This window comes from Macaca nemestrina, chromosome 6 (genome assembly GCF_043159975.1).
Source record: "Macaca nemestrina isolate mMacNem1 chromosome 6, mMacNem.hap1, whole genome shotgun sequence".
Taxonomy (NCBI): domain Eukaryota; kingdom Metazoa; phylum Chordata; class Mammalia; order Primates; family Cercopithecidae; genus Macaca; species Macaca nemestrina.
The window spans coordinates 122,497,752-122,522,181 of NC_092130.1; the positions used below are offsets into that span (position 1 = coordinate 122,497,752).

The window sequence follows — 24,430 nt, forward strand, 5'->3', positions numbered from 1 at the left end:
CATGGTCTTTCTGCTTCTATCCAGTTGTAAGAATTAATTGTTATTGTGAAGAGTAACAGAGATACTCTAAGGGAACATGGACAGTGCCTGGCCTATTCTAGATGCTCACATAGGGAAATGCATGCAACACTGCAGCAATAAAGTCTCAATCAGGCAGACTTGGTTTGAATCCTAATTCTGCTGTTTATGAGCTCTGTGACTTGGGGCAATTTACTTACCCTCTTTGAACCTCTGTTTCCTAATACCAACCCATGAAAAAAAATTATGTGATAATAACTGATGTCAGTAGCCAATGTCTAAGCTATCAGAATTATTACCTTCAACTAAAGTCCACTGGCCATATGTCCAAAACTGAGAGAGAACATCTGGTGCCATTCACAGCATCAGCTGTCTTACTGCCTTATTTGGAGTTATTCTATCTTACTTTATTATTTTCAATATTTTAAAGGTTGTATATACTTCCCAAAATATGAATTCTACATGTTACTTTGAAAAAAACTATCATATATGTTGTACAATTTTTCTTGCTCCAATGACTTAACAATGCCAACAAAGATAGATAAAATATTAAAGAATTAAATAAACTAAAAATAAGTTGTGAAGATGATGTAAAGGAAAAACAATGGCAGGGAGGTGAGTGCAGTTAGGACAAAGTTAGTCCACGTTATAATGCTTTTCCTTTTCTTTTTTCAAGCAGCTGTGTAAAAATGATAGATAGCTTTGTAGGCTATGTTATTAATCTTAAACTAGAGTGTGCACCTGATGCAATAAATGATAGAAACCATATGCTTTATAAATTCACTTTCCACAGTTGTGAAGATGGGATTCATGTCTTACATACTATTATTGCCAAGCAATGAAGTGACAAATGAGCTCACAATCATTTCACTTGGCTTGTCAGTGTGGACCTGAAGGCATCAGGAAAAAAGATTTACAGTGAAAGACGCCCAATAGTAAGAAAGGCCAGAAACCCTCGGCAGGCTGTAGATGGGAAGGAAATTCTCTGAAAGTAGAATTTTTGAGTGTGCATCGCCATAAGGGTTGAAGTATAGTCAAAAAGGGAAGATAACGTGAGACACATCTTTGCTTCAGGGCCAGAAGAGCTGACCAGCCCGCTGTTTCTGCCAACTAATATATTTCCCAAGTTAATCTATTAGGCAGACTAGCCACAATGTTTATACAGCAACGGTTTCTGACTTAACTATCATGTGTGCTCAGTTAGATGTGCTACAAGGCAGGTCAAGTGAGATATGCTACTCAAAATTAGGTCAATCTTTGAACACCTGCAGGGAAAACTTCCAAATGGATATGAAAAGTAGGAAAATATGGAAAGCACGTTGAGATTTGAATCTAATTTTGTTTGTGTTCTCACCTTATTTGTATCTTGGTATGAATAATGGCAAATAAACTGCTTCTGTATTTTCAGTTTTAAGGTAATGTATTTGTCACTTAACTGAATTCCTATAGGAGCTACAGGTTCTGAAGTTTAAAGCCAAATTCTGATGGAAGGGGAATGGGGACCCATGAAGCAGCGGTTCATGAAAGAAGGTAGTTTTGAATCAAGTGTTAAATTGCAAGTTATGTATTGAGCATGGTGAGATAACTGGGGCAGGAGAGATGAAGGTGAGATAATGTGCTTAGAAAAAGCTTCGAAGAGGAGGCAGGACCTTTGCCAGGCCTTGAAAGACAACTTGGCCAGCCCAAGAGAAAAGACAATAATTCCTGCTGACACTTGCCCACAACGATTTCCTCACCCTTCCCCATCTAATGAGACATAATTCAGACTTTTATTCATTTCTCTGTATTATTTAGAATATTTAAAACACTGGGAAAAGTTATATATTGCTTTTCATGTTTTCTTTCATTATTTCATTTTTATTAATTGCTCAAGAACAGGAAAAATACTTGATACTTTTACTGAACCTGTCCTATATAGATCATGGCATAACCAACATGATATAGTCATCTGAGTGACCGTTCAGCATAATCTGTGTATGCTCAAGGTTTTAAGTAAGAGAAGTGGAGGTAAGAGAAACTCAAAGGATGGAAACAGGAGGGCCCTTGGTTATGTCATAGAGATTACAACTTTCTGCAGCAGAACCTTCTAGAGATGTGGAAGGAAGATCTAAACTAACCTTCCATGACTAATGAACCATTCTCAGGCATCTCCAGTGTATGGAAACTTAAGTGTCTGTAACCAAAGACCCTTATTTCTCTTGGCCTACAAACCAAAATATGTTATATTCAGGACTAAAACTGTAAGCCAACCAATTTCTATATAGATTATTTCAGATCTACGCACCCACTTGATTGTTTTGCTTAGTAGGTCTGAACTTTGCACTGAAGCAGAGTTTGAGAATTATCTGAGCATTCTTATTGACCAAAGTGATTTTTTCTGGTGTGAATGAAGCTTCTATAGCTATATCAGCAATACTTTGTGACCTAAAAGACATAAAGAGGAACAGATGGATGGATGTTATTACTGAGCACATGTATTATATCCTTTATCAAAGAGGACCCAGTACCAGCATTACTGAATTTTTCTCTCTAAAGCACGTTAGCAGTAGTTTATATTTGAAGGCTCTAAGATGGCAGACAGACATAATTTTTTTTTTTTAATTTGTGATTGCATCACTGACATAATCCACATTTAACATATTTATTTATTTATTTATTATACTTTAAGTTCTGGGATACATGTAGGTACTCTTGAGAATGCTACTCTGAAATGATTTTAACCGATTTGTTCAGTAAATATATTTTCTTGTTTTTTAATGTCTTAAATATTATTCTTGAGTTTTATTTTTTCCACATAAAAGCTTCATTCTGCAATAGAAATAATGCACTTCATTCTTTAAAAGCACGAGTGAGATTTGTAAATAGTATCATTAAACTCAGAAATAAAAAACAATCAATGAATATTATTCTATTGTTCAAATATTTGGACTTTAAAGCACATTTTGTGACAGAGACAAATGAATGGAGATTCTTGATTGAATAATCAACTTCTTTCTGATTCTATTCCCTTGCCAGTCCAATATGTTTATTTTTGACCTTGAATCACATGACCTTCATATTGTTCCACCTGAATCTTCAATTCCTATGGAAGTCAATGAGAGGTCAGCTAAACCTAAATAATGGCTTATTGTTTACGACTAATAATTTTAAAATATACTTTTTAGTCACATAGAAGTTACACTTTACTTGTGCTGTCTGAGTTTTCAGTATTCTAAATGCACTCTCATGAGGCTTCCCTTCTGTATGCTGAGATAAGGCTATTTATGGGAAGACAACATTCAGAAATAGCCTGGATACCATTTCCAGAAATTTATGTTTTCTATGCACTGTTTTTACTCACCATATGAGGAGAGAAATGGATTACTAATGGTGAGCAAATATATCTATTTTTCGCACTTGGAAAAACACATTTATTCCTTTGGGCAAACTATGATACATCAATTTCCTATAGTCTTATAGAATGCATATGGCATTTCTATAATATCAGTACAGACATGTTCTGCTTTCTTAGCAGGTAATTTGTAGTTTGTGTCTGGCTCTTCCTGACTCACCAGAGTTGAACCACTTGTCCAAAGGCACCAATGGACACATCAGTGATGGAATCCCCATTTAAATCTCCATAGCCATCCAAGGACCTCCCAAAGTACTGGAGATGGCTCCTAAAGGCTCCATCGGATCCCAAGATTTTCTAAAAGAGCAAGTTTGACACGAAATTATAGCACACAACAGCTGAACCAGACAATGGCAGCCTCTGCATTTCATTATTATATTTTCTATGTAGTCATTTTCCAGATTGTAAACACAATCTGGAATAAACATTTGTTTATTTGAATAAACATTCTCTACAAATTCTAAAGATTAGTTTTTTAGTCACGTCTTATTATCTGATCTCTGTATCACTCTTACAGCCACATTTTCATCATGGGGACAGCATACATCTTTAATAAAAATCATAAACCAGTGAAAAGATCAGTGGGCTGGGAGCAAATTGAGGCAAGTTCAGGTACAGGGTTCCGTTCCTAGTTCTTTTCCCTCAGGTCTTACTTCAAAATTGACTGCGCAGTGAGGCCTCATTAGTCACCCCTTCAACCACCTCATACTCCTATTTTTGAAATTTTATTTCCTATTTTAATTTCATTTGCTTTTAAAAAATTTCCTTTATTACTATCTGGAACGCTTGGTCTTATCTACTTCTTTTTTTTCATTTGTCTCCTCCAATATAATATAAGGCACACAAAGATCAGAATTGTGTCTGTCCTGTTCTTATAGCATCCCCAGAGTCTAGAACAGTGCTTGGCACATAGTGGAGGCTCATTTAACATTTGTTGAGTGAAATAATGAAGTTAGAAAATAAGAGGGATGGATTGCATGGTTTACATGATGCTTTCTACGTCTAATATGGTAAGACCTACAAATACATACGTCTCGGCAGCTCCTGGATTACCTGGGAATACTTCGTGCGGACAGTGCCCTGATGACCATTATAAATGTATACAGCTCCAGAATTCTGATTTTCTAGTGGCGAACCAACAATCACATCGTTAAAGCCATCCATGTTGATGTCTGAAAGAGCTGCAATTGCTGAACCAAATCGAGCATTTTCAATGCCCTCGGGGCCTTCAAGAAATTGGTGCTGACTCAAAATGCCCTTGCAAAGGGGGAACAAAAGGATGATTAAAGCAAACCTTACAACTTGTATAATTAAAATTCAGAGCAGCTGGGTGTGGTGACGCATGCCTGTAATCCCAAAGATTCCAGAGGCTGAGGCAGAAGGACTGCTTGAAGCCAGGTATTTGAGACCTGCTTAAGCAATAGTGAGACCCTGTCTCTACAAAACATTTTTGTAAAAAGTTAGCCAGGAGTGGTGGCACACACCTGTAGTCCTCGCTCTCAGGAGGCTGAAGTGGGAGGATCGGTGGAGCCCAGGAATTAGAGGCTGCAGTGAGCTATGATCATACCACTGCACTCCAGCCTGGGTGACAGAGCAAGACCCCATCCATTTAAAAAAGTGAAAAACATATGAAAAAAAAGAAAATAAATTTCAGAGCAATCGATGACCAAACTAATTTTTTAATGTTAAAAATGGATAGAATTTTAAACCTGAACTATTTATGATCAGAATTATAAATAAGAATTTCAGGTCATAAATATCTGCTTCTAAACCAAGGTGAAAGGAGACAATTCTCTTTCCTGTAGCTGAACAGCATCAATTTCTTGGTCTCATTTTCCTCTCAATAATACGATCTTCACCTATTTCCAACCTTTTGATTTAAAATTTTTCTGGTGAAAACTACTAATATCTTGATTGAAATTAAAGCAGACACAGAACAAAATAAAACACAATATCTTAATTTAGGCTTTCTGTAAAAATGACCAAATAGTGACATAATTATAATGGTACAGGAAGTAGAAAATGAGATTAATATCTCCATTATTAAAAACACTAAATAATTCTGTGTGAAGGAAAAGACATTTCCTTGTAAAACACAATTTTTTTTCTTAGATTTCATAATAAAGTATAGAAATATTTCATGACTTCACAAGAAAGCAATGTTTCTCAACCATGAAACTGGGTCAGTGTTGATTCTTTCTCCTCTATTATAATCTTACAAAAATTGTTACTGAGTTTGACACGGTATTAAAAGATCTTTTCATTTTCAACAATTAATGACAATTCAGTATATCTCACAAGTAAGAAATATTTAAAGAATGGGGGATTTGTCAGTTTTTCAAACAAGTAAATAGGTCCAGCCTTTGTGGATACTCAATTATACATTCTTTATATGTATAAATGCTTTAGAATTGTTTTAATTAATTACATCTGTTAAGAGGTTAATTTTTACATAAATATCAATACATCGGGTACGACAAAATATCACAACACTTAACCATAATATTTACTACTTTAACATCAGCTTCTCTTTGCCATCCTTTCCCTTCTGTTGTCATATAATTTTCTGTGTCAATCTGTGTCTTTAATTTGGTTTTCTTTTTTTATTTCAAGGAGTTAACTATATTTATATACATGGATTTAGAGAGTTCAGTCTACAAATTGGAAATATTATGCTTTTCCATGTTCACGTATGGTTTTTTTTGTGGAAGGACTTGAAACTTCAAGAGCTGGACACATGCCGAAATGTTACACTAAGCAATGACACTTCCTGACAAACTAATGTAGAAAGCATCTGGGATCACATGGAATTTACAATGTGCCTGGTGCAACTTGTGTTTTTCACTGTCAACTGATAACAAGATAGCATTGCCCTGTTATTTCTGTCTTTATAGAAAAAATTACACGTGATACTAGAGAAATACACAAATGTTTGTGTGTATGCATATTTCAATAAATAATGTACACTTAGAATGGCTTTGTTTGCATGAGACTATATATTCAAAGACCTCTCATGGAAAATGGCAGTACACTATACATTCAACTCTAGTTTTTCCCATTAATGTAATTTTTAAAATCATAACTTAATGGGGACATCCTCAAAAATGATGAAATGTAAACCATACTATCTGTGCAAATTATCATGCAATAATAATAAATTTTCTTTCCAAATACAGGTTAAATTGTCAATACTAAAGCAAATTAAGCTGTTAGTTTAATGATTTTTTTTTTTTTTTTTTTTTTTTACCTTTTTGATAGTAAACAGGTAGACTCTTCCTTCCTCTTTCTTTAGGTCATTCATGTACATTGGTGCACCTACCAAGAGCACATCTGTAATGGTGTCTTTATCCACATCAACTGAACATAGCACGCTACCGAAATAGGAGCCAATCTGGAGCAATAAAACATGTTAACCTTAGAATTCCTAGGATTCACATACTTCTAATATTACACTGAACATTTACTTGCTCATTCAATACACAAAAATTGAGTGTTTACTATTTGCAAAGTGCTAGGAATATGAAGACAGACAGCATAGTCCCTTCCCGCAGGTTCTAATACCATCTAACACCTGGTTCTTAAATCTTAGTGTGCACAAGTATCTCCAAGAAAATGCCTTTGAAATACAGATCCCTGAGACCCATTTCTAGAGATTCTGATGTAATGTCTAGGATGTGATCCAGAACACAGCAATTTAAATTAGCATTCCAGGTGTTTCTGACACCAGGGGGTCAAAGGCATACTTATAAGGCAAACCTTTCGTAGGTATGTGAGGTCTGTCATAGTGAAAGGCAGGAGAGGTAGAGGCAGGGAGAATAAATAATTAAGCTTCTATGGTAAAATAAATTGTAATAGAGGAAAGTTCCAAATGCTGAGTGATCAGAGAGCAGGAGAGTCAGGAAGGCTTAGAAAGTTAAAATATCATTTGAATTGCAAAGTAAGAAGGACATGGAGTTTTCTAGGCGGAGGGAAGTGGTGAAGCACATATGATGATGTAAGTGTACAAGGCATGATATGAGACAGGTAAGCAGTTGCTGGATAGATTGGGACAGGAGGACTAGGTGGAGATAAATTAAAATAAGAAAAGCTGAGACTTTGAACGTTCACCTCATTCAACAGCATTCAATGCATGCCTATGTGAACACTTTTTAAGGATTTAGAAATGACTAAGAAATGATTCCTTTCATAATACTATCACTGTTATTTTCTAAATTAAAAAGGAACTTCTTTAAAATATCAAAAGAGAGAGAAAAGTATGTGCTAATTTATGGTCACATAAAGTATGCTAATTTATGGTCATGGAAGTCAAGAGCTCAGGTCTTCTTACTCCTAGAAAATCCACAGCAATAGCAGGATCACACTCAATCTAAGAGAAGAGAAATCTTTGTAAGTTTCTCCAGCTCAAAGAAGGAAACCACTTTTTGTTGGCTGTCAGGGATTAGCGATGCTCATTTTAAAAGTGTGTCAAGCCCCTGGGTCAAAACTGTTTAGTAAGGAAACAGGAAGCAATCAGCTGACCTTTGCCCTAGCAACAGATCTTTGCTGTAGTGGGCCATAACTGGGATTCATCATAGGGTCTGACTACCAAACTGTCACCCATCAGTTGAAAGTGGCAGAGAAGATAATTGTTTCACTTTAGAATCTTCGAAACTAAAAGGACATTTTGACAGATCCAGACGCAGAAATTCAGTCTTTATAATGTTATTTTGCTCCCTTCTTCTGATTATTTCCTCTCCAAATCCTTGTTTCTGGTGTGTGCTTACCTACAAAGCAGTGGTTAGGTGCCTGCCATCACAACTAAATAATGTCCATGCATTATTAATCCAGGGAGTCAAAAACATGAAGGGGATGTAATCAAACAGGACAACCTCTGAGTCCAGAAAGGACTGAGTTTTAATGACGGCTCAATCCATGGACACTGTGTGACCTTAGAAAGCTAGCTAAATTCCCAGTCAGTTGTCAAAAGGGAGGGCTGTCTTCTTGGTATTGTTGTGACGATTTAAGGAATACACTAATAAACTCAGATTACAGAGTAAGCACTCAGGTCATGTTGGTTTCCACTTCTGCTCACCCGACTCCCCACCTGCCCGGTTGCCCATAAAATTAATTTCACCTGCTAAACAGTGAGATTTACCTGGTCACCTCGGTGAGCCTGAATAACTGTGACATTGCCATTCTCATTCACACTGTACAGCACTATCTGGCCGGTATAATTTGCCCGAGGAGCACCAGCAACAAAGTGGGTGCTTTCTCCAGTAGAAATTGCAGCCACAGAGTAACCTAAAACGTAAGGAGCATAAGAGTGATTACCATTGAATATCTGAGCAAAACAAGGTTAAAATAAGTTAGTAAAGGTGACCAGAGATCCTTTTGTGTTAGATGTGATGCAAAGTTTCTAGTGTTCCTGAATACATCACTGAGGACATGTCTTCCTTTTTCTAAGATGAATTACTCCTGTCCTTTGACCCGAAGCACTTCCCTGTGTAGATGGGACTTCTATCTATAAAACTGCCTCTAGATTCCAGGTTGTCCTCATTGGCCACCTGTGAACGTGGCATTCAACAAATATTTCTGGAACGAATGAATAAATGTATTTAAAAGGTAGTGTTGCACAGTAGAAAGAACATAGGTCTTGGAAACAGTCCGAGGTTTGAATTCTGGATTTGCCACTTACTAGGTTGTTGAACTTTAGACAAGTTAATCTTGCTATCTCTCAAAGGCAAAACATCCCTGAAAGACTGGTTGGAAAGATTTAAATGTTTATGTAGACAGACTAGCCAGCTCAGGAACTGTCCCATAGTAAGTCTGCAAAATCAGTGGCTGCTTATTATAAGAACAAGAAGACTAAGAGCTCTAAAACAATATAAGACTATCACTTACTATATTTACTTTTGGGAACTATTTCCATTTTGGAGGAACACAATCATGTTCCAGGAATTACAACCACTTGACCAGTCAGAAGAAACTAGTGAGTATAATACAATACTCCAATAAGTAGTTATGCCTTTAGGCCCGGCTGGCAGAGACAACATATATATGTGTAATAAATATGACAATTAGATGACAGACAGTTCAAGGGTTTTGCTGAACTCACTCTGAGATTCAACAAAGAGCTGGTTTAAAGCAAGGGAACTTAAGTTTGCTGAGCCAATTATTACTATGCCTTACCTAAATATGAACTGTGATTTCTGTCCTGCAGAATTTGGTCAAAGGCCTGTTTAGGAAAGATCAAATGGCCATGAGATGTCTTCTGGACAATGGTCCCACTCCAGCCAAAAGCTCCCACTGCACCCAGCATCAGAATATCCTAAAATAATTAAAAAATGAAGATCATTAAAACAAACCACCTTTAAAGCATAAGAATGCAGGGGAGGCAAAACATTGAAATAAATTGTTTAGATTTATTAAAAATGATGAAATATATATGAACATTTATTGATATATCTCTTAATTGTCTTAATATATTTGTGCTAGAGAACAAGCCTTCCCATTGGCTGTGTTATTTTGAACTTTATTTAGTATGACATGTTATACAGACAAACCTTTGTAATAACCTATAGTATAGGACAGGTACATAGCCATCTTCAAATGTCCCGTTCAAAGGCGTATATTTGCCAACGGTAAACCCTTATGACCTTTAGAAAGGAGTCAGAAGTGGGCCTCTCACTCCACATATTTATAAGGAAAGCTCACAGCCAGATATGAGACATGCTTGAGAAACAGGAAGTACTGACACAGGAGAAACGGAGATGCTGCTGCTATCCCAGACACATCTTGGGAGGCCCTCTTCCGGCTTGCTCTATTTTCAGCTTTCTTCCTCTCTCTTCCTGACCCCTTCTCAAATGTTCCTGTATATTCACATATTCCATCTATTTGATAATATCACAGCTACAGGAGGCACCTATAGCTGTGATATTCAATCTATTGGAAGGAAAATAACAATTTGTCAGCCCTGTGGGGAGGGCAAAGGAGGAAGCCTACTCTGATTTCACTCGAAACCCAATCTAAACAGTCAAAGCTACAAATCATCACAGAAGGCAGATTTGGTGAGGATGAGATACACAATTTTTAATTTTTTATTCTTCTATCTTAGAACATACCAAAGATATGATGTTGGACTAAAAAATACAAGCCATGAAAAATAGCAAGTAAGAAAAAGATGTGTTCGGCCGGGCGCGGTGGCTCAAGCCTGTAATCCCAGCACTTTGGGAGGCCGAGACGGGCGGATCACGAGGTCAGGAGATCGAGACCATCCTGGCTAACACGGTGAAACCCCGTCTCTACTAAAAAAAAAAAAAAGTACAAAAAAACTAGCCGGGCGAGGTGGCGAGCGCCTGTAGTCCCAGCTACTCGGGAGGCTGAGGCAGGAGAATGGCGTAAACCCGGTAGGCGGAGCTTGCAGTGAGCAGAGATCCGGCCACTGCACTCCAGCCTGGGTGACAGAGCGAGACTCCGTCTCAAAAAAAAAAAAAAAAGAAAAAGATGTGTTCTACTTTGAAGATAAGAGACCATGAAGTTATGTGAATGACTGTAGTATTGAGGGATTCTGGATTTGGGGTGCATGAAAGGATTTTAGGGTATGTACAAAAACCTCATGGGATTGTGTGCAAAATTCTCCATGCATAGATTCATTTATATTTTTTTCTAAGGGAAAGATCCATAACTTCTATGAGTATATCTAAGGATTGATGATCGAGAAAAAGTCAGCTCCTTTGATTCTAGACAGAAAACAAGCTGTTCTTGGTCCTCTGACCTGCCGATCAAATCCTCTGACTTCCTATTGTCCCTTAAATATTTCCCAGAATCTCTTTCTCTTTTTCTTTTTTCCTTCCTTTCACTATCTCTCTCATCTCCTGACTCAAATTAGAATCAGGGGCCCAGGAGGTGGATGTTTGTGAGAGATAGAAATGAACTTCCCTGAGCTGAAAAGAGTGTTGTACTCCAATCCCATGTCACATTTTTCCTACCTCCTTATTTTTTCAACTCTTTTCTGTCTGGTCTTAGAAAAAGATACTATGACAACTCAGAATTTGACCATGACAGTGATGACAACAGTGAATGTTTTTAACAAACATTTCCAGTTGTTAAAAATTGATTCAAAGACAATTCCTGCAGGAATAATACCTTAAGTTAATATACTGTCTGTGCCCTGGAGTACTCAAAGACTTTTTTGTATACTATCAGCTTTCCCCCATTTAAGATCCCTATGAAACAGGGAAGGAAGGACATTGTTAACCTTCACATTTTAGAGGTAATCAGCAGCACAAAGAAACTAAATGACTGTGACTAGGAATCAGAAGGGCTGATCCCTAGATGGCTGTCTTCCCACTTAATGTATAAGGTTACTGTGTCTGGTAGTGTTATGCCAAATGACAACATGGCTTGAAGCTATCTGATATACACACATTTTGAGGAGAGTAATCTGCACTGAATCCCACTTGTGACATTTCCATCTGAAAGTTGTCTCCTCCTTGAACAGTACCTGGAACATTCAATTTAAAAAATTTTATTACTGTCAGTAATTTTAAATCAAGTTTTCAAACACATGCAGACATGTATGTATATACATGCCTACAAACACAAACACACACTGTTCCAACACTCACCCCAAAATACAGAGCTTGTGTATTCTGGGAAGAAGAAATTACTAAGAAAGTGTTCTAGCAGGTTATAGAAATAACAATATTTCCAAAGTAGTGTTCATAGTTGGCATTAATCTTAATTGAACACTGATGTATTTAGCAGAATATGCATGATGTTCTATGATACCAAAGGACACTCAACAAAGGGTATAAGGTAAGGTGAAAACTGAGATGATAATTTTTTAAAAACTTGATGATTACTAACTAAGAAACTAACTGAAATTTTAGCTTTGAAATATTGGTACTGATAATGTACACATATCTCAGATGCAGGTGGAATAGCTGGGCAATTGATCTGTAGTGAAGACTGCTGGGAGATAATTGAGTTAGCTATTAGGAATCAGAATTGAAGACTGAGTAGGAGTTTTACCAATTGGGAAGTTTGTTCTGGTTCTGTATATGTGCTTGCCTCTGTCACTGACACTGTAAGATCCAATTGGTACTTATTTTCCATACAGTATGATCAAAATGGTTACATTTCACTAATCTTCACAAAAAGGAAGCTAAATTACTGGACTGACACTTTAACACAGAAAAGAAGACAAACTGTACTGTACAACGTAGTCTTTTTTAGAAGATAAAATAATTTACACAGGATGAGTAGAGATAATTTTTAATAAAATAGAATAATGCTCCCCAAAGTCCATAATAGTAGATAATGCTCAAGATCGTTTCTAGCTAGCTTGTAGATTGCAATTGTTCTCATTCATTCCATTACAAACAAATACAATTATCAGTGTGGATAGCCCAGTGATTTTGTGTTATCTCAGGGCACATTGGATTTAAATGGTTATTTAAACAACTTTGAAGCACCATGGGATACTGAAGAAGCAATAAAGCTTTTTGAGTAATTCCAGTGGATAATCAAATCAAAATTTGACTATATGAATGAATAATTTATGCAATACCTTTAGACCCAGATTCTAAGGATGTACCTGATACATAGGTTTCCAATAACATATGATCTTTATTGCAAAGAGTTATTTGGGTTAACCATCAAGAACTAGGATTTGGGTCATGTGTGTGTTTTTTCTTTTAACCCGCTGTGAAGTGTGTGCTAGTTCCCCACACAGTGAGCTCCTGAACATGTGATCTTTCTGCACTAACTAGATTTTCCAAGGCCACCTAAGTAAATTATTTTAGGTCCTATAAATAAAAAGTTGCCTCAAAAACTAAACTATTAAAAATATTTGCTGTATTTTTCTAATTTTAAAAATATATATGCTTACTGTAAACATATTCAGGAATTTTAGTACTTACATAACACAGTGTAAAAAGATAAAACTATTTACGATTCTAATAGATATGAATACATCATCCCCCAAAAGTCATAACAATTTATCATTCTATCAACAGTGTATGAGCTTCTTTGCTTCCTGATAATCTCTCCAAGATTAAACATTATTATTCTGTGTCATCTTTTAGGCAAAACATAATGTTGGCTTAATTTATATTTTTTAATACTTACTGAAAGTATTTAGAAATATACTTTGTAAATTGGGAATCTTTTCTTATGTTTATCAGTCATTTGTATTTTATCACTTATAAACTATTCATGTTTTTCATCCATTTTTCTTACTGATTGTAGGAGCTCTTTTTATACAAGGTATACAAGTTAACATTGATAAAGCAAATATGTGATAATAAACAATTATTTAAACAGTTTGAAAGAAAATTCTTGAAAGGAGTTTTTTTTTTGTTTTTTTTTTTTACCTTCAATGCTGAAAATTTGTTCTCCTAATGTCCCAGCCTTTTCTAGTAGAGCTGCTTCATCAGACACATTGAAAAAGTATCTTTCTGTTGGAATACTAGCGATTGCTTTTATTTCTTTTATTAAATTTTTAGTATCAAGGGCATTTCTGTTTAAGTACCCAAGAACCTTGAAAATAGAGGAAGAGAATGTACAGTCATTATTGCTGTACGTTTTCCCTATGAGTACATTCCAGTCTATTTTGAACACAATAGCCCCTCTGGAGAAGCAAATCAAGCAACATTTCCACAACCCTTTATTTAGTAGACAGGATTGAAAACCATCAAGAAGCAGAGATGGAGTAAGAACTTTCTTTTATATTCAACTATGAACAGCCAATGGGAAAGTGCAGCCTTGAGAAGTGATGCTATAAAGGAAGATTTACCCAATAGCTGCAAGACAAATAAAAAGAAAAGCCACTTACTGCTATACCAAACCTCAGTATATTGTCATGGTTGCATTGATCAATCACAGCTTTCAACATTGAACCATCATGTGATTCACCATCAGTTACAACTACCATTACTTTGGTAGCACTTCGTCGTCCACCAGAAGCTGCTGAATAAGCATATTTTCTGTGGCAGATAAAGTTAAAGACTTGCTATCAAAACACGAAGTTAATATGAGAACCTCTGGTTTAAAATAGAAACATGAAAATAGTTCTTTAAACAGAATATATTGTAACTCCATATTAACTCTAGCAACATATTTAATGTTCCATTTGTAGCTTGTAGAGAAACATATACAAATATAAGTCTTTCTTGACATTAAAAAAGTGTCTTGTATGTCAGGGCATATGTGTGTATATGTGTGCATGTATTTATCCCAGTATTTCTTAGAATTATTTTCTTCTAAGAAAGTTGAATTAATCAGTACCAATCAATAGAGCAAAGATATTTCTGTTATAAATTGTATGCATTAGGCTTGTGTTTACTTTTTCAATACTTATTTTTTTAAAGTAATAGATATCCACAGTAAAAAAAAAAAAAAAAAAAATCAGAGTATTTGGAAAGTTATAAACCAAATGTGACACTAAACCCCTCTCCATAGGTAAGCACCATTATCAGTTTCTTGCATTTCCTTCTAGAAAATGTTTTCTTTAGATGTAATATAGGTACAAGCATAGTCTACCCCTTAAACTTTTACTCAAATGAAGGCACATTCTTTTTTAAAAATTGTTTTATTTCCATAGGTTTTTTGGGAACAGGTGGTATTTGGTTACACATAAATCAGTACTTTAGTGATGATTTATGAGATTTGCACCCATCACCCGAGCAGAATACACTGCACCCAATTTGTAGTCTTTTATCCCTCACCCCCTTCCCACCATTTCCCCCTGAGTCCCCAGAGTCCACTGTATCATTCTTATGCCTTTGCATCAAATGAGGGCATATTCTAAACAGTTGTTTTTCACTCTGATGGAGACCTTTCCATATCAGCACATATATGAAGGTCTCATTATTTTTTTTAAACGGCTGCATAATATTTTATTTGGAGGACCATATGAAGGAAGACTGGTTTATTTAACCGGTTCCCCATTATTGGGTGTTTAGGCCATTTTGAGTTTTACAAGTAAGGCTGTGATAAATATCCCTGTGTATATATCTTGGCATACTTTTTCAAATGGGACAAAATCTTAGCAGTAAAATTACTGGGGCACAGGATACACACGTTTCAAATTTTAAGAGATAATATCAAATACACTGTCTTTAAAACTGAGCATATCATTTTATTTCCTAAAATGTATTTTGTATTCTATAATGCAGACTATAGAAATGTAGAAAACTTCTGTATTTTTCGGCCAAATTTGAATTACACTATTCACATCAGATCCTTTTTGAGTGTCACATACTCTTTATGACACACTGTAAATTTCATGTATGATTCTAAGGTTTTTGAGGACATAAACTGTGTCTCATTTAGTTTTAATTACCTGCAGTGCTTAAAACAATAAACTGCAACTGTAGGCATTCAATGAAATGAAGTGAATTAAAATATGGCAATATTTACTGAAATAATTTCAGATTATCTTCAATGTTTTAAAGAAGAGACGAGAGAGAGAGAAGAAATATAGAGGCAATTACATTCTAGGAGGGATGAGTAAAAAGTTGGGTGATTCTCCAACACTGAGTAGACTAAATCCTGTTAGCTTGGGAAATAGTGGGAAGAGGGAGATAGACAAAGGTGCAAGGGAGAAAACCAAAGTTTTGAAAGATGATGAAAGCTAGGCAAGTCCTTCCTCAAGGGACAGTGGCCATTGTCCTGGAGAACAAAGCTCACCAGGGCCCCAGGCTCCAGACAGGGAAATATACTACTCCCACCTTCCCTGCTGAAAACCAGGGCCCATTGCAGTTTCTAACTCCAGGAAGGCCATTTTTCATCTCAACTTCTTTGTCCTTCTAGTCCAGTTTGCTGGATCAGGAAGGGCACTTCACCTAATGGCAGCTGACCTGCTGACTGTCCAGTAGCTTATGAGATGGCCTGGCCCAAAAAACCTTTATTGTCCCTGAATAGAGACAGTAATGATGAACCAAACCAATCATATCTTCTCTTGTGGGGAATCCACTTTTGAGACATTTGGGATTGTCACCAGTTGATGGAAGCAGCAACTGAAATATACACACAGAAGAAGAAGACAGATAAAATAGGAAATACAGAAATAGAAATGACAGGATGTGGCCACTGACCAGATGTGTGATGTAAGGAAGAGTGGAAAGAATAAAGGAAACCAAAGTTTTAGTTCGAATGACTGGGCAAGAGACAGTGGTACAAATCAAAATGGCAAGTTCATGAGGAGTGGCGGGGAAAAGAATAAGGCCAGTGTGGGAGGGATTGAATTTGGTAAGTGAGCGAACACTCCAAATAAAAATATTCAGCATCAGCTAGATGCCAGTGTGAGTTTTGGGAGAGAGTGTAGGGCTGACAACATAGCAATGAGATAACCGACACAGTGTTGCTGCTGATGCCATGACAGTGGATAGAATTCCCACAGGAGAAGGGCAGTAAAGAAGAGAGGGCTCTGTTTAGTGAAGAAAAATAGGAAAAGGAGCTAGTGAAGAGGCAAAAGAATTTGTCAGGAGTTTGAGAAGTGTGTGGTGTCATGGCAACTTGGTTAGGAATAGCAGAGTATGTTCATCATTATCAAATGTTCAGAGGAGCCAGAAAGGATGAGGTTTGAGGTGGGACCACGGGGTTGGGGGATGAAGAGGGTCATGCTTATTTAGTGGCAGAACTGTAGGTTTCAAGGAAGTGGAGGGAGGGAATAGAACTGCTTTTTTCAAAAAGAATTATGGTGGTGAAAAGAAGGAATGCACAAGACAAAGAGTGAGAATAGGTTTAAGGAAAGGCAAGCTTGTTGTTCTCAATAATTTGTTTAACAACCGGAGTGTGTTTAGTATTTCTGTGAAGGTATCTAGTTTGCAGGGACATGGATGAAGCTGGAAACCATCATTCTCAGCAAACAAACACAAGAACAAAAAACCAAACACTGCATGTTCTCACTCATAAGTGGGAGCTGAACAATGAGAACATATTGAACAATGAGAACACAGGGAGGGGAACATCATACTCCGGGGCCTGTTGAGGGGTGGGAGACTATGAGGGGAATAGCATTAGGAGAAATACCTAATGTAGATGACGGGTTGATAGGTGCAGCAAATCACCATGACATGTGTATACCTATGTAATGAACCTGCACATTCTGCACATGTACCCCAGAACTTAAAGTATAATAAAAACATATTATAACATAGAGTGAAGACAAAGGTCAGTGGATCTGAGAAAATAAAGAAATTGAGATAAGAACCAAGAGAGTGCAGTATTGTTATAATTTCATATTTCCCACTGATTGTAATAAGTGTAATAAAATTAAACTCATATGTTTAAGATTCTGTGGCCTTTGTTAATTTGCACCAAGTGGTCCATGAGCTCAATTTGTCTGGATCTCTGATGAATCTTAACAAATTATGACAGATTGCCCCATTTCCTACTGTTTTAATCTAAGGTCTTCTCATTTCATTTATTTCATATAAATTCATATAAAAATCATGTAATATCTTATAAATATCCTAAAATCAAACATTTAACTTTCCCAACTGCCTTCTCAAAGTATTCAAGACATAGAATGCTCTTATGTTTTTTTCTTTATTAGTTCTGATTTAAGTGAGGTACCAGGTATATTATTTTTCTTTGTCTTTTCCTTACTTTTTCTTATTTATCACATAAATATAACGTTTTACATTATGAAAACATTGGCCTATTAGCCCCAAAACTTACCTTGCATATTGAATTGCTCCGAATGTGTTTGTGAGGTCCCCACCATGTTGGGATGTCTGGGATGTTGCTACAATCATTTCTTCTTTGGTTTTATATGTGTTCAAGTTAAACACAACTCTTGGATTATTGGCATACTGAATTAACCCCACCTTCAAAAGAGGAGACATTTATTAATGGGCTGTCATTACATTATAAATAATTTCTACTTAACCAATAAAATGAAAATCAAAAGTACATTTAGACATGGGCCAATAGCTTAAAGGCATCACTTCCAACTTTGTTCTTGATAGTTACTTTTCTTTCAATGGAATAATTTCTTCTCGTTAGAGGCCATCAGTGTACAATAGCAGTACTATTGCTAAGAAAGATGATGTCCTACAGTGTATGATTTGATTCCCAAGAGTAATATTTGTAGTTTTTAATACTGCCCTATAATATTTTAATATGGATGACTATTAGAACACTGTTTTTAACAGGAAGATTAAACTTGATTTAGATAAACATTCTAATTACCAGTGGACAGAAGCTCACAGACGAAGAGTAACATGTCATTGAAGGACAGTAACTATGTAATAAATAATTAGAATTGAATACAACAAAAACCAATGTGCTCCTAATCAGTGTAGTCAATTGAGGTCTCTTTATTGTGCTGGATTTCCTCTATTATGGACTTCAGCAACTCTGGCAAGAAGATGCTATATGTGCATGTGGGGCAGGGAGTTTCTGGCTTCCAGAGAAAATGCCACTGGAAAGCATCTTATTTGAAAGAGCTGAAAAAAAGAATTTCTGAACAAGATGTTTGGGAGCATTCCCTAATCCTAGAGATCAACAAAGTCACACCGTTCTGTTAATGTCTTTGTTTGTAAACATTGAGATCATCTTCTAAGCCAAGGAGATGGGCTTTCCACAACAGGAGTGCAATGAGGGATCAGTGTAAGAGGCTCTCTGAAATACAGGTCAGTATGTAAGGAGGTGGAAGGAGCAAGGACTGGATTTCTGAGTTCCATCTGCTGCGTTTTGCCAAGGGGGCAGTAAGCTAGGCACTGGGAAGATAGTCAGAAATACAATATTCCTGGACCCCTTTCTCTAGGGATGTAAGACTTGAGAGGGAGGAAAGAATAAAAAATAACTGAGAATTTCAGAGTTTAATATGAGAGGAAGATGATAGTAATCCCATGACAGAGCCCCAGGACTTCTGTGTGAAAAAGAAGAAGAAAGATGTAAAGAAATGTGGTAGATTAGGATTTACAGGAAGGTCAAATTTAGGCTGTAAGAAAAGAGACTGAGTTAAACCACTTCTAGAGAGGAATCAGATGCACTGTGGTAGGAAGACACAAAAGAGCAAGACTGTGAATTCTATATAGGAGGCTATTAAATAAAATTAGTCACGTTATGAGGGCAACTCATTTAGAAACAGAAGAAATAAGAAGATACATATGAAAACTTATAAGGGGCTATAAGAGTGGTGCTTTCTGGAAACCAGTGCTATATGTAGTTTTATTTAGCAGAATGTCCTGGAAAATGCCCACAGGGAAATTTCCAAGGCTTCTGTGGGCATTGAGATATTCTTGGTACTGAAAAGCAGTTTCAATGGGGGAAAACATATAACAACATGATAGTGCACAGGAAAGCAGAGAAGCAAATTTCAATAAAGATAGCTGGAAAGCATTTAGGGAAAAATACATCAACAATTTGTATTAGATGTTGGACATTGGAGTATCAGATGCAATCCACGAACATACACTGGTAATGGTGAACTGGTCCAGGTTGACACTGGTTCAGTATACTGCTACAACCAGAATGGCTCAGGAAATGGCAGATTCAATCAGAAAGGAAAAAAAACAAAAAACAAAAACCAAAACCGGAAATTGAACTTTAAAATAATACTATTGAGCTTTAGTTGCCTACTTCAAGAAGACATAAAAGCAAATTAAAGACTTCTTAAAATATAAAGAGCTATATAAAATTATTGAAAAGACCTTTTCTGTAGGCAAAAGGACAAGCTAAACTGGAATATGATAAATAACTATAAAACATTATCATAAATGGTAGAATTATGCTTAGTGACTTATTTATACAAATTTCAGAATTCAATACTTGTTTTACCAGCAAGGAATAAACAAAAGAAATTAATTATTAGTCCAAATGTATATAAAAATACATACTGAATTTTAAAATGTAATGCATGGGTTAGAGGGGAAAGACAGGAAACTAAAGGAAGATTAAAATGTTATATCCCGGCCAGGTGTGGTGGCTCATGCTTCTCATGCTTGTAATCCCAGCACTTTGGGAGGCGGAGGTGGGTGGATTACCTGAAGTCAGGAGTTCCAGACCATTCTGGCCAACATGGTGAAATCCTGTCTCCACTAAAAATACAAAAATTAGCTGGGTGTGGTGACAGGAGCCTGTAATACCAGCTACTCAGGAGGCTGAGGCAAAAGAATTGCTTGGACCCAGGAGGCGGAAGTTGCAGTGAGCCTAAATTGTGCCATTGCACTCTAGCCTGGATGACAAGAGCAAGACTCAGTCTTAAAAAAAAAAAAAAAGTTATATCCCATACCTTTAATCTTCAATGCTTGTGTCAGAAATAGAACTCTAAGGTCAAAAGACCAGTATTGGGAAAAGCCACAGGCAGAATAACCCCAATGTAGTACAAGTTTCAATTAACTTTAAAAATTACCATTAAATGCATTTAAAATGGGGATTCGGCAAATATAAAAATTAAGACTTTATATCTAACAATTTTTTTCAGAAAGAAAGTCATAAGGTAGTTTATGCACTTCTGCTGTCCATACCTGTGTCTTTGTGGGGCCTATATCCAGGCCTTGTACAAATTTTTCCAAAAAATTCTTCACTGCATCCCAAGGATAAATACTATTTGATTCATCACACACAACCACAACATCTATGAGGGAAGGGCACGCTACACAGGAAAAGAGAAAGAAGCAGATTTCCAAAGGTAAGTCACATTTCACAGCCATATAAAAATGAGACTTAAGGAGGGTTTGGGTGCCACTAGTTGATAACCTTTTTCCCCTCTTTTAACTGTAAGGCATTGCTCAGACCATCTGCACATTAATAACTTACGCTGAGCTGCAGGTGAGAAGCTGGCTGAGAGCTGAAAATCAGGACTGATGTCAGAACACACACCCGTTGTGTAATACTGATTCCCACACTGCTGTGCCCACAGAGGACCACATGTCTTCAAAGAAATGAGAAAACAATCAATGGAAACATATGAATAATGCTAACTTCTACCTCTCCATTATGGAGCTCAGAAATTATCTCTACTCTTTTCCAAGATACTAATAATTGTCAACTCAAAATCAAATGAGTCAGTAATGGATTTGGGGCAAGCAGAAGTGATGGAGAAGGCGGCAGATGCTCTGTGCCCAGTGGCAAGCCTTGTGGGAGGAGGAGTGCTGGGACTGTTGGGAGCAGGTGTCAGAGAAGGGAGGAGTCTATGAGGTCTCCCAACAAACTAGATAAAACAGGTGCTTTCCCTCCAGAGGACACCAAGGAGGAGAATGCATGCAAGTTCACTTTTTGTCTCTCAGTTACCTGGGCCTCAGGTGCTTCATCTGTAAAATGAGGAAAACCACACATTCTATCTTTTAATATTGTTGTAAAGATTAAATGGGTCTATAGATATAAAACACTTAGAACAATGCCAGGTAAATAGCAAATGCCATATAATATTGTTAGCTAGCATCATTATCATTGTTCTTGTTGAACATTAGTTTTCTTCAGTTCCTTCCATTCATAGTGCTCAGCAGAAACCATAAACCTAATGGCAATAACTCTTGAAAGAGGGCTTGGGGTCAGGTATAGACATCATGGTGAATGAAGAACTCATGCCTATGTACAGACCACTGTGTTTTCTGCCTGCCCACTGGTGTGAAATAGGCTGCGTTGCCAGATTCCCTAATTTATAAAGGAGCGTTGAGAGGGCAAATTTTGTGTGAAAATTCAGTTCGAAATTACTCCATATGCTAAGCAAACACAAATGAGGTTCACTGACTACCAGTTTCTAACCTTGCCCACTTCCTAATTAACTGCAGTCACTAATTCTGAATGGTACTTGTCTTCTTGCTCACATTATACCTGCTCCAATCCTTAATATCTCCATTAATGCAATCCCAATTCTCTCCTTTTCAGGAGTCCTTGAATGCCAAGAACTCCTGATTAAATCATGATTAAATAACACAGGAAACATTAGATTAAATAACTTTAAAATTGAGAGATGAAAAAGGAGACAAGTACAAAAGAGAATCTAATTAAGTTCCTAAAAAAATGCCTACAGAATGTAGCATTATGTAAAGTTGTGAATCAATTATTAAAACTGAACAGAAGAATATGGGCTTGCGTGAAGTAATTGGAAAAATAAAAGGAAACTTATTTGACCCAGTTTAACTGTCAAAGGGGAAGCAGCTTTGGCCATATTTCATGTGCAATGAACAAGGCATAGTTTTCTCCCTATAAAACTCATTTATTTTGCCAATTAATTAGAAGAAAGTCATTATTAATGTCTTTGGTTTGTTTACCAAATAACAGATACCAATCATTGGTTTCTATATCCCCATTCCTAAGTTTTTTTAAATCACTTTGAAAAAGAACTCATGAAGTATTCAAAAATATTTTTTTTTTGTTTTAAAAGCAATGGAAAACAGCATTAAGAAGTTGAAATTAAAATATGCCAATTGTAAGTGCCAGAACTACATTCCTACTGTAAGCCCAGAACTTAATAAGTTTCAAAAAAATGTGATGATTGTCAGTCTTTTCCACATAATTCTTAAGAGTATCTTATGATTTTGACCTTTTAAGTATGTAAAGGAAACTTCGGGTTTTTTCTTTTTTTCTTTCTCCCCCTCTCTCTCTTTCTGCCTCTCTGTTTGCTACCTGTAATGTTAATTAATCTCTCAAATTCTCTGGCTTTTTAACTTTTATTTTTTACTTTATCTGGAGTTATAGATTAAAAATTTTGAGGCACATTCTGTAATCTCTAAGTATTACTATATTCTTTCTTTACATTTTTGCAACCTTAAAATCAAACAAACAAAAAATTAAAGAAACCTTATTGTAAAGACTTTGGAATATCATAAACCATAAAGATCCCTTGCAATATTCATTTATGCACTGATCCTAACACATATCACAAGCAATACCTAATTCACTTACTGGCAGCACAGTCATCAGAATAGTAATATCCATTAGTAAAAATAGAATGACATTATTCAAAATTGATTACATTTTTAGAATAATACAGTTATAAAACATAGGATTTTTAAGGAAGCATGCCAATGGTTTAGATAAAACTGATATAAAGTTGAATTACGCTCTCTAAGACTTTTTTTTTTCTTTTTTTTGAGTGGCACGATCTTGGCTCACTGCAACCTTTGCCTCCTGGGTTCCAGTGATTCTCCTGCCTCAGCCTCCCGAGTAGCTGGGATTACAGCTGTGTGCCACCATTCCTGGCTGACTTTTGCATTTTTAGGAGAGATGGGGTTTCATCATGTTGGCCAGGCTGGTCTTGAAATCCTGACCACAGGTAATCCACTTGCCTCAGCCTCCCACATTGCTGGGATTACAGCCATGAGCCACCGTACCCGACCTCTTTAAGACAATTTTAACAGGGTTATACATACATACGCATACCTATGTGAGTCAATGGAAATTTCAAATAAGATTGTGTTTTTATTTATTTTTAAGCTTCTTTTTTTGGTGTGTGATGTTTTTCCCTTTTTTTATATAGTCAAATCATTTCAACAATTTGCTATATTTTTTTATTAGCTTTAAACTCAGAAATTTTTCCATCCTTCAGAAAATTTCCATTTTTCTCTATTTTTTTATATTAACTTTCAATTCACTTGACAGTGTATTTGGATATGTAAATATTAATCAATTAATTGTTCCAAAAGCACTTGTTAAATAAGGCATTCTATTTCACTGATTAGTGATGTCTTTTTACTCTTTTCATAACTAAATGAACGTGAACACTGATATGATATGAGAGACTGTTCCGTGCCTCAAATAACACCAGATTACTCAACAATTACAGGAAATGTTTAAAAACCAAAAATACTTTTTAGCTTTGAAACCTACTTTTTAAATTAGCAGTACCTATCTTGACTGATCCTACAGGAAGTAGAAATGAGATTTGGGATTCTGCTGTTATCAACAAATACTCAACACACTTTTCAAGGGCAAAGAATCAGGATTCTTTTTGTTCCCTTTTCTTCAAGACATACAGTAGCAGTGGTTTTGCTGAATATCCTAAAAAGTCTACACATCAACATTATTTTGAATATTCAACATTGGATAGCCAAATAAATAGCATAATTTATCAACAAGCAA

General features: G+C 36.2%; 1 protein-coding gene across 3 annotated transcripts in view; it reads right to left on the reverse strand.

Moving 5' to 3' along the window:
- The window catches only part of LOC105499361 (integrin subunit alpha 2), a 103,557-nt gene that overhangs the window by 24,319 nt on the left and 54,808 nt on the right, over window positions 1-24,430 (reverse strand). For all 3 annotated transcript variants that reach the window (XM_011771905.3, XM_071098942.1, XM_071098943.1), the window contains 12 exons: window positions 21,164-21,278; window positions 20,872-20,999; window positions 18,077-18,225; window positions 14,226-14,376; window positions 13,765-13,930; window positions 11,815-11,891; window positions 9,578-9,716; window positions 8,544-8,689; window positions 6,657-6,800; window positions 4,463-4,666; window positions 3,570-3,706; window positions 2,303-2,442 (listed from right to left, as the gene is read on the reverse strand). In XM_011771905.3, the coding sequence (XP_011770207.1) occupies window positions 2,303-2,442; window positions 3,570-3,706; window positions 4,463-4,666; window positions 6,657-6,800; window positions 8,544-8,689; window positions 9,578-9,716; window positions 11,815-11,891; window positions 13,765-13,930; window positions 14,226-14,376; window positions 18,077-18,225; window positions 20,872-20,999; window positions 21,164-21,278 (1,696 nt within the window). The remainder of the gene's footprint in view (window positions 1-2,302; window positions 2,443-3,569; window positions 3,707-4,462; window positions 4,667-6,656; window positions 6,801-8,543; window positions 8,690-9,577; window positions 9,717-11,814; window positions 11,892-13,764; window positions 13,931-14,225; window positions 14,377-18,076; window positions 18,226-20,871; window positions 21,000-21,163; window positions 21,279-24,430) is intronic.